At 40.2% G+C, this 13,547-nt stretch overlaps 1 protein-coding gene across 4 annotated transcripts in view; it reads right to left on the reverse strand.

The window, feature by feature from the left end:
- Nucleotides 1–13,547, reverse strand: part of PALLD (palladin, cytoskeletal associated protein) — a 393,658-nt gene that overhangs the window by 211,253 nt on the left and 168,858 nt on the right. For all 4 annotated transcript variants that reach the window (XM_059697670.1, XM_059697669.1, XM_059697672.1 and 1 more), the window contains exons 3-7: nucleotides 12,046–12,112; nucleotides 10,709–10,814; nucleotides 7,775–7,849; nucleotides 3,242–3,383; nucleotides 2,388–2,411 (exon numbers count right to left, since the gene is read on the reverse strand). In XM_059697670.1, the coding sequence (XP_059553653.1) occupies nucleotides 2,388–2,411; nucleotides 3,242–3,383; nucleotides 7,775–7,849; nucleotides 10,709–10,814; nucleotides 12,046–12,112 (414 nt within the window). The remainder of the gene's footprint in view (nucleotides 1–2,387; nucleotides 2,412–3,241; nucleotides 3,384–7,774; nucleotides 7,850–10,708; nucleotides 10,815–12,045; nucleotides 12,113–13,547) is intronic.

Raw genomic sequence — 13,547 nt, forward strand, 5'->3', positions numbered from 1 at the left:
AAACTATTTCTAACAAGGATTTTGAATTTTTGGATGATGGTTAGTTTATGATTTCCAAACACAGATCATGGGAGACATTTCATCAATTGTCACCACCTCTGAAGGTGAGTACAATGGATAACAACATGATGAAAAGAGTTGCATGAATTCACTCAGAATCCAAAGCTGTGACTTCAAAAGCAGTCCTAATCTGTTCCAGTAATCCTATATAATAAAAGCCCAGTGACCGAAACGGTGGAATGACCTTTACGACCAGTATGACCAGAATGACCACGGCCCCTCACCCCTGCCGGCCTCACCCCCCAGTGGGGACCCCCCACCCCAATCTGGGGCCCCCATCAGGGCAGGCCAGCAGGTCCCCACCCATGCACCAGGCCTCTATCCTATATAATAAAAGGCTAATATGCAAATCGACTGGTCAGTGGAATGACTGATCACTATGACGTGCACTGACCACCAGGGGGCAGATGCTCAACATAGGAGCTGCCCCCTGGTGGTCAGTGCGCTCCCACAGGGGGAGCGCCGCTCATCCAGAAGCTGGGCTCATGCCTGGCAAGCACAGTGGTGGTGGCGGGAGCCTCTCCTGCCTCCATGGCAGCGCTAAGGATGTCCAACTGCCCCCAAGGGCTCCTGGACTGCTAGAGGGTGCAGGCTGGGCTGAGGGATGCCCCTTGAGTGCACGAATTTTGTGCATCGGGCCTCTAGTGTTTTTAGAATTTTTGTCCCAAGATTTTAGTTTTATTTGTATGTAAAGCATCAGAAGACAAACTGCTCCATATGACTTCATAGATTTGTTCATATAAACTTTCTTGCAGATAAAAGAGATATTTGGTACCTACTTGCTCTCTCTCATTCTCTATCTCTCTCCCTCAGTAGTAAATGCAAAAGACATGCCCTAACTCCCAATAGGATTCCCATATTAGCTCATGCAGTAGATTGAGTCTCAGAAGTGTCATGTATCAGGGAACCAACATTATGCCATTCTATACAAAGACGTATCACAGACAAAACACAAAGCTGTGTATTTCCATGGTTTGGAAGGGAACTACAGTATTTGCTCTGGTGATGACACATTTAAGTGGGGTGACGTGCTCTAGTTGCAACGCACGACAAGAAGGCAGCAGATCAACTCCAGCTGTTACCCAAGGATGCTACTCAGCATCCCTTAAACTATGGACCCTCACAGGATCCCACTCTGCTTTCAATGACCCAATCCTCAGAAGTGAGAGGTCCAGGGCTGAGCACAGTAATGTGAAATGCAGTAGCCCACAGAAAACTTTCGAGCTCTCAAAGGAGGGGCAGACTCAGGTCAGGGATCCTGAGGGAGGAAGGATCTGCCTGATGCTGAAGCAGAGGTACACATGTGACCGTCTACCCCAATGATGGCGAACCTATGACACGTGTGTCAGAGGTGACACGCGAACTCATTTTTTTTGGTTGATTTTTCTTTGTTAAATGGCATTTAAATATATAAAATAAATATCAAAAATATAAATCTTTGTTTTACTATGGTTGCAAATATCAAAAATTTTCTATGTGACATGGCACCAGAGTTAAGTTAGGGTTTTTCAAAATGCTGACACGCCGAGCTCAAAAGGTTCGCCATCGCTGGTCTACCCTATAGCATGGGGTAAAAGCAGTGACTTTGCTGATGAGAAAAATACCAAAGAAAGGGGTCCCAAGGAGGCTGTCCTATGAAACAGCTCGGCAAACGTTTCTGTTCCCTTTACAAAGATCATGTTAGCCCGTGAAGAGTCAAAAATATAAAAAAAAGTCTGAGGCCAGAGAAAAGTTGGACCCGAAGCTTCTGGGTTACATAGCACTCAGATGAGGTCAAATGACCCGGTAATTAAGCGAGATGCTAGGGCAAGATGACTTTCTTCATGCTTGGAGGAGAGTAAAATTTTATGGGTTGGGGTACATAAATGAGAAATGCCTGGCGGTCCATGCTGCTTCTACCTCGGGGCTGCTCTCATGCGAGACTCACTTCTCCGCCGGGGAGGGGGGGGGGGTCTGGCTGCTGGTGGATTTTGGTCAGCAGAAGTATGCAGCAGGCCGGTCTTGTCTACTGGAGTTTTAGGAGGATGTTTTTTCAACATTAGCTTAGTGGGCTTTCGGAGTCTAAAAGACTATATTTTAAAAAGCCTTAAGTCACTGAGCTTGACCTTCTTGTCTGAATGGAACTTAATGTTTTACTAATAAAGAAGTTGATGTAAAATGCAGTGTGCAGACCCCACGATAAAGAAGATATTGTCTTTAAGGGGGTTTCACATTTCCAGGGAACTGCAAAAACATTGTTCTGCTTATGGCTTTGAAACGGACACAAAGAACTATTGAAACCCCAAAGATACATTACCAAAGGGGAAAAAACAGAAAAAGCTTCTTACCAGGTTCAGCGGTAGATCGAGGTTCTGTTTGCCACATGAGAAAAAATAAATAAAGATGTTTTATTAGAATAGGGTTCCATGAATAATACACCTACCTTTCTTTTCCTATTAACTAGTCTAGGGCATGTCTGCCAAAATGTTATAGACAAACTCCATATCATCAAAGCAATAAAGTGATAGATCAATTTATATTTCTACAAATACAAAAACTCAAATTCCAGTAACAACTTACACTAGGGAGTTACTTAAACTGCAGTTCATAGAAGCTCTTATAGGAGCTATAAGCCTCTTAAAATTATTTGCCCAACTTTGAGCTCAAACGTATCTCTATTTTTTTGAAGAAAGAACATACAACTTTCATCAGAGTTTCAAAAGGGTCCGTCAGTGAGCACTCAAGCTTTAATTTACTGGACCCCTCACATTTGCAGAGTATCTGGTCTCACTCTCTTTGAAAACATAAGTCAGTTCATCTAAATAACTAAACCCTTGCCCTAGCCAATTTGGCTCATTGAGTAGAGCCTTGGCCTACAGACTGAAGGGTCCCGGGTTCGGTTCCGGTCAAGGGCACATAACTTGGTTGCAGGCTCCCAGCCCTGATCAGGGGCAAGCGGAAGGCAGCTAATTTAATCGATGTGTCTCTCTCACATTGGTGTTTCTCTCTGTCTCTCCCTCTCCCTTTCACTCTCTCTAAAAATCAATGGAAAAATATCCTTGGGTGAGGATTAAAAATAAATAAATAAATAAATAAATAAATAAATAAATAAATAAATAAATAAAATGGCTAAGCCCTTGCTCTTCCTGGAGCTTGAGAGAAGACGGCAGTTGGATTTGGGAGATGGGGCACCTCTCCTTACTTTTCTGTAGAATTCGGAAGTCTGGAGAGTCCTGGATCTCACTCCCTTGTCGGAACCACTTGACCTGCAGAGGGGGTGCTCCTCGCACCCGGCACTCCAGCACCACCACCCGGCCCTCGGAGGCCACTATGTTTTGCAGTTCCTGAAATTCGAGAAAAACGTCGACCATCAACTTTGGTGCGTTTTAACACAATCTCACAATAGAGAATACAACTTCCAAATCTCAGAGAGGGGAAAACCCCCCCACAAAACTTGCATCATAAAAGAATTATCACTGACTCAGATGAGGATAAACAGCTTTAAATCCATTCATTATCATCAGCTTTTCAAAATCTCCATACAATGAAATTAGCATGGTTCACCCCTGGGCCTGTTTAAGAAATGTTGGACCGGTCTGCAAATGTATGGAGTCTTTTGTACTTAGGGAATGTTATGGTGACAACTGTTACCTTTCTTTATCTACACTTAAGAGTAAGCTGGTAGGAATGCATACTTCATAAAACAATCACACACCCTGTGAATGTAGATTCCTATGGAAACCAGACAGGATGAGGAAAAAAGACACACATTCGTTTTCCCGTGCTCCAACCTTTTCATGTACTCCCCCGCCATCTCTGCCCAACTGGCTCCCTATGTCAGGTTGATTAAGATGAGGGGCTTAGGTATTTTCTCATTTTGACGTGCTGAGTAAAATGTTTAAAAATGCAGCCTTTTTCTCTTCTTGACCTTCAGTTCCTCCCCCTTACTATTACCCTTGCAGCTCCCCCACCCACTCCAACTCCAGACCAATAAATTTTTACAATCCAACAGATCAGAGATTAATTTGGCTTCATAGAGACAAAGAGGTAAAGCTTTTATATACTTGTTATTAAATATCAAAAGATTAATATTTCCCTTACGTATGTCCTCTCTTGACCTTCCTCCTCCTGGACTACTTAGCAATGGGGCACACTTACATTTTTGACATTTAAACTTCTGACTAAACAGCATTGGTTCTGATATAGAGTCCATAGAACCCTTAATATAATTTAAATACAATAAAGTAGTTCACCTATACATAGACCAAAAGCAAACACATTCACATGAGTAAGTGGGTGTGTGTGTGTGTGTTTTGTTAGTTTGTTTTGTTAGTTTAGTTTTTAAATTATTTGAAAACACAACAAATCGCATGCTGGGAAAAACATATCCTGTAGCAACTGGCCTTCGGTGCTAAAGGACTATGGAAATTCTCAAAGTCATGCTGTTGGCAAACGAACTGAAAAGTCTAAAGTGAAGTCTGAGAAGACATTTGATAAGCATGTTGGTGGTTAAGAATGTCTTCAAGGGAAATTTTAAGATTATTAGCTATTTCTGATCGCATTCTTTCTCCCACCTGATTTTTACTTGTAGGAAATTTCTGGTTTTAGATTGACTGTTACTTTCTGGTAGGGTCCAGAAACCCAGAAACGGCTAACTGAGTATAGGAAAGTGTGGTTCCTGGGGCTCAGCTGGTGTGGATTAATCACACCCCCCCACCCCGTCCTCCGGGCTTGTCCAGGAAGCCATTCATAGGAGATTACAAGCGGTACCCAAATATTTTTCATGTGTGAGCTTACGGACACCAAAGGAGACTCTGATTTATCCCTAGGACTGTGTGTTTTGTTTGAACGTTAGAAAGTCAGAGATGTAGGAAACGGGATGGGTGGATGCCAAGGACCTTAAGCAGTCAAAATGCCATCGTTATTCCAAGATTACAATTTGGCTCCTCCTGGAGCAAACGTTTTTATCTTGGCAAAAGCCCCAGCTAAACACAGTTAGCCATTAGGAGAACTCGCAGAAGCATAAAGCAGAGTCCTGAGGAAGACGAGAGCCAACCTTTAAGGTTGCACTTGGGAATCTGGATCATCCATTCAGGGTAGAATTTGGGACCTCTGGGGTTTTAGGGTCCATAGAGGGCATCTCTGGACGTACATCAAGTCCACGCGAGACTGTGATTCCTTTAAGGGATCTATGTGGGAAGAAATGCCATGCAGAGCTAGCTGCTCTCCTGGCCTCATGTGTCTCTGCTACTCAGGCCCACAGCCACACCAGTTCTGCGGCTCCAGCTAAGCACGGTGGCCCAAAGGCAGAGGTGCTGGCTGCGAACCCAGGGGATGTTTCCCAGAGCAGTACGAGAACATAGAAGGAGGCCCGCCATTGGCAAAGCCCACCTGCTGTCCGCTGTCAACCATCACGCCCAAGAGAAAGCTGAAGAAGATGCTACTGTCAACAAAGCAAAGCTGGCTTGAGCTCTAGACATGGGCAGATTTAGTTTCCAAACTGCCTCTCCAATAATCACAGCCCGGCCCACGAGGAACCCTGAAAAGCAGGGAGAGACACCGCACAAAGGACAAAGGGCAAAGGGCAAGAAAAGCAGATACAAACAAGGAACGAAACAAAGGTGCAGAAAAGAGATGGCCCCCAGTCTAGAAACAGGAAGTGGAGTCCCTGGAGATGCCCAGTGAGGTGTACTCTCAGCTTCCCGCTACTCTACAGTTTTGAGATTTAAAAAAAAAAAAAGCAACCTCAATAAAAATGTAGAATTTTGTTTTTCTTTTCATGAAGCTGACATGGAATGCTGCACGGTTCTCTTTCTGGAACGAGGGAAACAACACTAATAGAATGTCTGTGTCTCAGGGGCTGGATCACACAGAACAGTGTTGTGTCTAGCGTTTGAGGATTTCCCCCAGGGCCCGGGAGGAATTTGGTAACATCTCCACCTGCCAGGCCTCTGTGGCGAAGGAAAGCAAAATCTTCCAATCTCCTTTCTTCCCCCGAGGCCACCAGCATGGACTTTGTTTGCTTAAACCAGGAGGTGTGTTGAGCCCTGATACCCTCAAATCAACCATGTCCCAGGCAATCATCCATCAGGAAACACGGACTTTCTGGGGATGCTCTCGTAAAGCTGCTTGTGGAAAGCTCTTAAATGGCATATAAATGTGGATGCCCACCCTCCACAAACGTTTCTTGTTCTAAGCATCAAAGGACGACTTCACTGGCTGTTTACAGTGACACTGGTTTACATGACCAACTACCACCCCCGCACCCCCCCCCCCTGCTTTTTTTGGTAGTTTATCCAGGAGGGGACTTTCAAAGCTGTTGCCAGCTATTATCATTTGTTTTTGTGTCCTACAGTAAATGGTCTGTTTATGAAAAGATCTTTAATAAAGCTGGGTGCAGGCTGGCTTAGGAGAAAAAAAAAATCATTCCCTACATGAAGAAAATGAAAACGCTCTTCTCTATCGCCTCATAGAAGTTTCATAGATTTGCTTGTCACATTTGTCTTTAGTTTACTTGGAACTGAGTTTTGTGAAAATGTGAGGTAGAAAGCGAGTTTAATATTTTTCACCTCTGCCGAAGAATTCATTCTTTACCCAGTGGTCGGCAGGTTTCCATCGGTATTGGAGTAGGCTCTATTCTGACTACTCGTCACTCTGTCTAGCCTTGTGCCAGCTCCATACTATCCCTGTCGTCTACATTTAGGAAGTTGTGAGTCCCAAAGGGCAAATCTCACCCCGTCCATACCAACCTTATTTTTCTTCTTCAGGAGTGTGTCTTGGCTATTCTTAGTCATTTTTTGCTTCCACCAAAGTTTTAGAATCCAATTGCAAAATTCAGTATTAAACAAACAAATACAAGAAACCCACTGGAATTTTAGTAGATTTGCATTACACTTATAGATTAATTTGGGAGTCATGACTTCTTTAGCCTACCAGTCCACAGGCCTGGCATGATCTCTCCATTTAAGGTGGGGGAGAGGGAGAGGGAGAAGAAATGCTACTTGGAACCATTTCTGAGTTGAGCAGTTGTCCAATGAAATGGGTGTCATTCACCTTGGCAATGCAAAACACCAACTTAGAACTGAAAGTCATTAAAAAAATTTCTATAAAGCTAGCTGGTTTTCTCAAACAATATCTTAGACGGAATTTTGTCTTTTTTTTTCCGTCTTGGCTTTCCCCCTCTACTTTGATCTCTATCAGGCCCCTGACCATGCCCACATTTCTCGGACCCTTTATACCAGTGGTTCTCAACCTGTGGGTCGCGACCCCTTTGGGGGCCGAACGACCCTTTCACAGGGGTCACCTAAGACCATCGGAAAACACATATATAATTACATATTGTTTTTGTGATTAATCACTATGCTTTATTTATGTTCAATCTGTAACAATGAAAATACATCCTGCATATCAGATATTTATTTACATTACAATTCATAACAGTAGCAAAATTACAGTTATGAAGTAGCAACGAAAATAATTTTATGGTTGGGGGTCACCACAACATGAGGAACTGTATTAAAGGGTCGAGGCATGAGGAAGGTTGAGAACCACTGCTTTATAAGATTATAGTCACATAGCCCTTGTTCAGTAAATATCTACTGAGTCCCAAAGGTAACCATGATAATCAATCTACTGATCTGTTCCTTTACTGTTTAAAGATGCTGCACAAAGCCACATGTGAGTGGAATTTAAGCACCAAAGCACATACAGAGAATGAAACTTGCAGATGTCAGACCTTTGTAAAAACAGGAGGAAAGTAGGCAGAAGTGGTTCCATCCGGTCTGCAGAGATACGAGGTTGGACTGTGAACCTGGAAAAGCAGAGACACATGGATCAAATTCTAAATATATAAATTGCTGAAAAGATGGACTCACTCGGAAGGTCGCTCCACATGAATGAAACGAGTGAATGAAAGTCTCTCCATATATCATTTTGCTGATCTACTCTTACAGCACAGACACTGTCTGCTTCCTCGTTGCACATCTGTTACTCTTCTCTATTCAGAAGGACATTCAAGGCAAGAGTCCCCTGGTTGCTTAGGGATCCACACACTTTTAAATGCTATTACCAAATGGATTACTGTGTGGGGCTTCCACAGGGGTCTTTTTAAAAGCTCTTACAGACATTATATTTTTTTTAATATAGTCTGGATTCATTGAATCAAAAGCACAACTTACTGGCAATGGAAGATAAATAACCAAACATCTACCTCTCTTATTTTTAACTTATATTCCTTTTTGGTACAGATAAGGATTATAGGAAATGAAGAAAAATATATCCTTTTTTTTCTTTTTTAAAAAATTATATTTTTATTGATTTCAGAGAGGAAGGGAGAAGGAGAGAGAGATAGAAAAATCAATGATGAGAGAAAATCATTGATCAGCTGCCTCCTGCATGCCTCCTACTGGGGATTGAGCCTGCAACCCAGGCATATGCCCTTGGCCAGAATCAAACCCAGGACCCTTCAGTCTGCAGGCCAATGCTCTATCCACTGAACCAAACCAGCTAGGGCTATCCTTTTTTTATTGATGTGCAAAAAACAAAGGTGCTGAAACACTTACTGAATAGTGCTCATCTCTGGAAAAATAAAAGGATTTCAGGGTAGTGAATGGAAAACATTTCTTTGTGCACAATCATGTATGTTCAAACACTCTGGATTCATTCACTTCTATATAAGTGGTTCGTAGATTTTTAACCGAAGATAATGGTGATCTGGTATTATATGCCCAAATATGCCATCAGACATCATGGAGAATGCTGGCAGAGTGCTAGGATGGTGGTAATGAGCCTTACTCATGATCCATGTAAGACTGTTTGTAGGCTTGTTATTCAGGAGCTCTAAGTCTCACTTTTCACTGTGTTTTTTTTTATGTGCAAAGAATATACGAACACGCATACAGTATTTAGTCTGTGCGAGGCAGTGTTCTAAGTGTTATATGGAAATTAACTCAATGAATCCTCATGACCATCCTTTGAGATAGATGGCATTATTACCTTCAATTTATGGGTAAAAAAAATAGGCAAAGAAAGGTTATATTACTCGTTCAATTTTAGCTAGTAAGTGGTATAACTGGGATTCAAACCCAAGCAGTATGAATTCAGGGCATTAACCTTTACGTCACTTTGCCTCCAATAAAGCAATGGCGTTTCTCTGAGCACTTCATTCTCCCAACTGTACAAGTGGGATATCTTACCTCCCATTCAGTGTTCCTGTAAAATTTAAACCATTTAAAATGTACAGCTTACATTATTATGACACCTACTCATTTAGATGCATGTGTGTCTTTCTGCCTTTAGGCTTCCCTGTTATGCCTTAATACAGCCTATCATCTCCGAGAAGTGTATCATGTGTATATTTCCCATTTCCCATGCACAGTGTATAAACTGGAAATGGAGCTGGTGATACATATTTTTTTTCTTAGACACTATGAAATGTCTAACACAGTGCAAAGCATTCATTAAATATAACAAACATAAAAAAAACCCTCACTGATTTAATCAGAAATATTTCTATAAATTCCACTCTAGCCCTAGCCGATGTGGCTCAGTGGATAGAGCGTTGGCCTGTGGACCAGAGGGTCCCAGGTTCAATCCCGGTCAAGGGCATGTACCTTGGTTGCGGGCACATCCCTGGTGGGGAGTGTGCAGGAGGCAGCTGATTGATGTTTCTCTCTCATCGATGTTTCTAACTGTCTATCCCTCTCCCTTGTCTCTGTAAAATCAATAAAATATATATATTAAAAAAAAATTCCACTCTAGTTTAGGGGTTTAAAGGAAATATCTCCTATTTATGCCACTTCCAAGTAACTTATATTGATGAGTTCTTTTCAATTCAAAGGTTTTTTTCTCTAGTGTCTACATATTCTACATATCACAGAGTATATGTCACACACCTGTAATTACTAAAATACCTGTGAGTGCCCGATAGATAGAGGGCATGTAATCCTCACAAAAAATACTTAACAGACATGTAAGGAATAAGCTTACAGTTCAGGGTACTGGGGGAAGCTTTATGAGTGTTGTATTTAAAGGTGATCATCATAGCACAAAAGTAAAGTAACATACATTTGATTTAGAGACGTTTAGATTTTAATATTGTTACTTAAAAAATTCATGTTGTTTGTGTTTGCAAAATAAACCCATTATAATTTCTTTCCAGTCATCAGTATTGTTATTCTTTCCTGGATAAAGCAGTCTGACAACAAAATAAAAGAAAGATAAAAATGCATGGTGAAGTCAAATTTGAATTTTTTTTTCTTATTATCTGTTTAGTGCTTAGAGGATGACAATGAATACCTGTGTTGGTATGTAGACTTCTCTTGTCTACTCATTTGTTTAAATGAAATAATAAATTTAGCTGAAAGGAAGAGAGCATATATGAGGGGGAATAATCAAATAGTTGTAGATAAAACAGATATCATTTTAGAAGATTATTGGCTACTAAAAAGGGAAGTTCCAATGGAAATGAAGATGCTGACTGACTGATGGTGTGGCTTTGGTTAAATATTATTTTTAGGGGATTAAAAGGAAGACCTTTACCTAGCATTTTCTTTTCTCCCCCTTGTATTTTTACTTAGAAACTATTTCAAGGAGCAGACTAGTAAAATTAAAACTATATTCTTTAAACCAAGAAGCCTGCTAATGAGTTCCACTCCCTGGGCACACTGACCTGCTGAACAGGGACAGATAGTGGCTGGATCACAGCTGTGGTCACTCCTGTCTTTGGAGATGACGATCCTATTGTCAGGGACACGGACGTTGTTTTCTTCTGAGCCCTGGAAAATAGGGAGGCAAGTGTTCAGTTGGATTTTTTTTTTAAAAAGCAGGAATTACTCTTTAAAACATTTCCACAGAATAGCCCAGTTTCTTTTTGTGTACTTAATCCACTTTAACGGTTAAGTGATTGAGGAATGGGAAGGGCTACAATAGCTGCGGCCAGTATATGCATAGAATGAACCTTATAGATATTAGCAAAATAAACGCATGGGTAGAAGAGTAGCTGTATGTAACACAGCCATTATCAGTGAACCTAAGGTGTTGAGCTTGAGAATCCGAAAAGGCAATGCTTAGAAAACATCTAATCTTCAGGAGTAGGAAGATATTTGAAATCTTTAGGGTTAGGGTTCTATATTTAATTCAAAGTTTTGGCTGTCTATTTTAAGCCTAGCAGCTGTTCTTTGTTCTGGTTCTAATTTTGTGAAGTTGAGAGTATCTTAAAACTTTTGTCTTTTCTTAGTGCATACAAGTTAGTGAGGTGTCGACAAAGATTAAGAACTGGTTTCTAGACCAAGTTTTGTTAGGTTGCTGGCTGTGGAATCCCAAGCGAGCCATTTAACTTCACTCAACCTGACCCTTATCTGAAATGAGAGGTGGTAGAGGAGCCTATTAAGGCCCCTTTAGCATTAGTATTTGGTGACGATTTGATACCGAATGGATATAATTGTTATGTATATACCAGCAGATCAAAATAATTTAATACTGTCTCAATATTCATAGAGTTTTCTACAAAACTGTGGCAGATTTTGATTTTTTTTGCAAAATAATTAAGATATTAACATTTTACTAAGAATCCATGTCTTTGTAGGAAGAACTAAATAAATTTTAAGATTTTCATGACAAGATCTAGCTAGAAATAGACTTTATTTAAATGGAAACACATTGCTGGCCTAGTGAGATATTTTCCAATTATAAATACATTGATCCTCATTTATTTTTAATAGTGACTTAATACATTTTCTCTCAACATGACTGCTCTTGTCATAAATTTATAACTGGCTAGTTGTCTTTGAAACTAACATTATCTATGGTTAGATTTTGGCATATCGATGATAAAATGCAGACTTCAAAGTTCAAATTCATAAGTTTAAAATGACATTCCAAGTTCAAGTATTTGATCTTTGATTGACATCAGTTGACCTTTTTCTTGAAAACACAACATGGGTGGCTTCCTACCCCAATTCTGCTGCCGTTCTGTGCTATATAATTGATGAAATCGTAAGTACTTACTGTGGCATTGCTCCAGGCTTTGATATGAAAGCTAAACTTTCACTGTCAGAATCTGTCGAACTGGTACCTAGGAGAGTTACAAATAATTATAAAGTTAAGATGCAATTAGTATCTATAATTGCTTCAAAGAGTAATGTTCTTTATTTTTAAACAATATCATAGTCTTATTTTGAAATAGAGAATGGTTCAGACCATTTTTACTTGGACTGCATCTTCAGAAAATCATTTTTTTTAAAAAGAACTATGAAAAGCTTTCTTCAAAGAAACATATTTTTAATGCCAGACTTATTATTAATTTAATTTTTATCTCTTTGGCCATTACAACCATACTTTTAAATGGCCTATAAACTATGAAATAAATTTGAGTGTGACTGTGAGCAAAACAGTCATGGTTTTAAACTTTAACCCTCTCCCAAGAGATTTCATGGCATGAATTATTAATGTCTTCCTTACTCATTAATTAGGAAATGCTTTCTGATTCTTAAACTGGAGTGTGACAGTGGCTTCATTCTTGAATAAAAGGGTCTCTGACTTTGGATCATGCCTTCCCAAATTCATTTGTGTCATTACTGTTTTTGAATTAAAGGTCAGATTTTTAGTCAAAATGCATACATTTTCATACACATATTTTGTGACAAGAGATTTTACGTGACATTTAAAATAACTGTGATGGTTAAGAAGTATATTCTTGATATTTCCTTTATATAACCTGAGTTATTTAAATTATTTATTTTAAACTATTTTAATGTAAAATAATACACGCTTACAGAAAATTAACCAAATATCACAGAATTGTGTGATATTGCAGGAAAAACCTGTTGGTACCTTCCCTAATACCATTCCATATATGTTAAGAGTCTGGTGTGTATTTTTCAGATAAATTTAATGTGTCAACACACATATATTCACGTACATATTTATACAAATAGACTCATACTACATGTACTCTTTGCAATTGGTTATTTTGCCTATCAATACATTCAGAACAGATACGTTTACTTCTCTGAGATGGCTGCCTAAGTGTTCCTTCCTGTGACTAAGATACGTTTTTCCAGCCTTTGATTGATGTTGAAACAATCACATTCAGGTAACTCTGCTGGAATGTTTGCTGTCCCTTCCTACTAATTCTACAACTACCACCTGGCTGGGCTTTCTTCACCTCGTTCCTGGACTACTGCAATCGTCTTCTCTTGTTCCCCATCTCTCTCCCGCTCAACTCTGTCTTCAACCTCTGAGATTAGTGTTCCTATCTTCCAGAACTTCCTGGACTTCCACATCACATAACCCTGATCCAGAGAGCTGAACATGATCCCTGGTGTATATCCCACTAAGTAATGGGAAAACCACAGTGAAGAAAACACACACACACACACACACACACACACACACACACACCTGCTTTTGCAGAGATTCCATTCTTTTGAGAACATACACAATGGACAAGGTAAATAAATACATGGTATGGTGGTGAGTGATATAAAAAACATGTCGCAGGGTGGGGT

The sequence above is a fragment of the Myotis daubentonii genome, chromosome 5 (assembly GCF_963259705.1).
Source record: "Myotis daubentonii chromosome 5, mMyoDau2.1, whole genome shotgun sequence".
In the NCBI taxonomy this organism is placed as follows: domain Eukaryota; kingdom Metazoa; phylum Chordata; class Mammalia; order Chiroptera; family Vespertilionidae; genus Myotis; species Myotis daubentonii.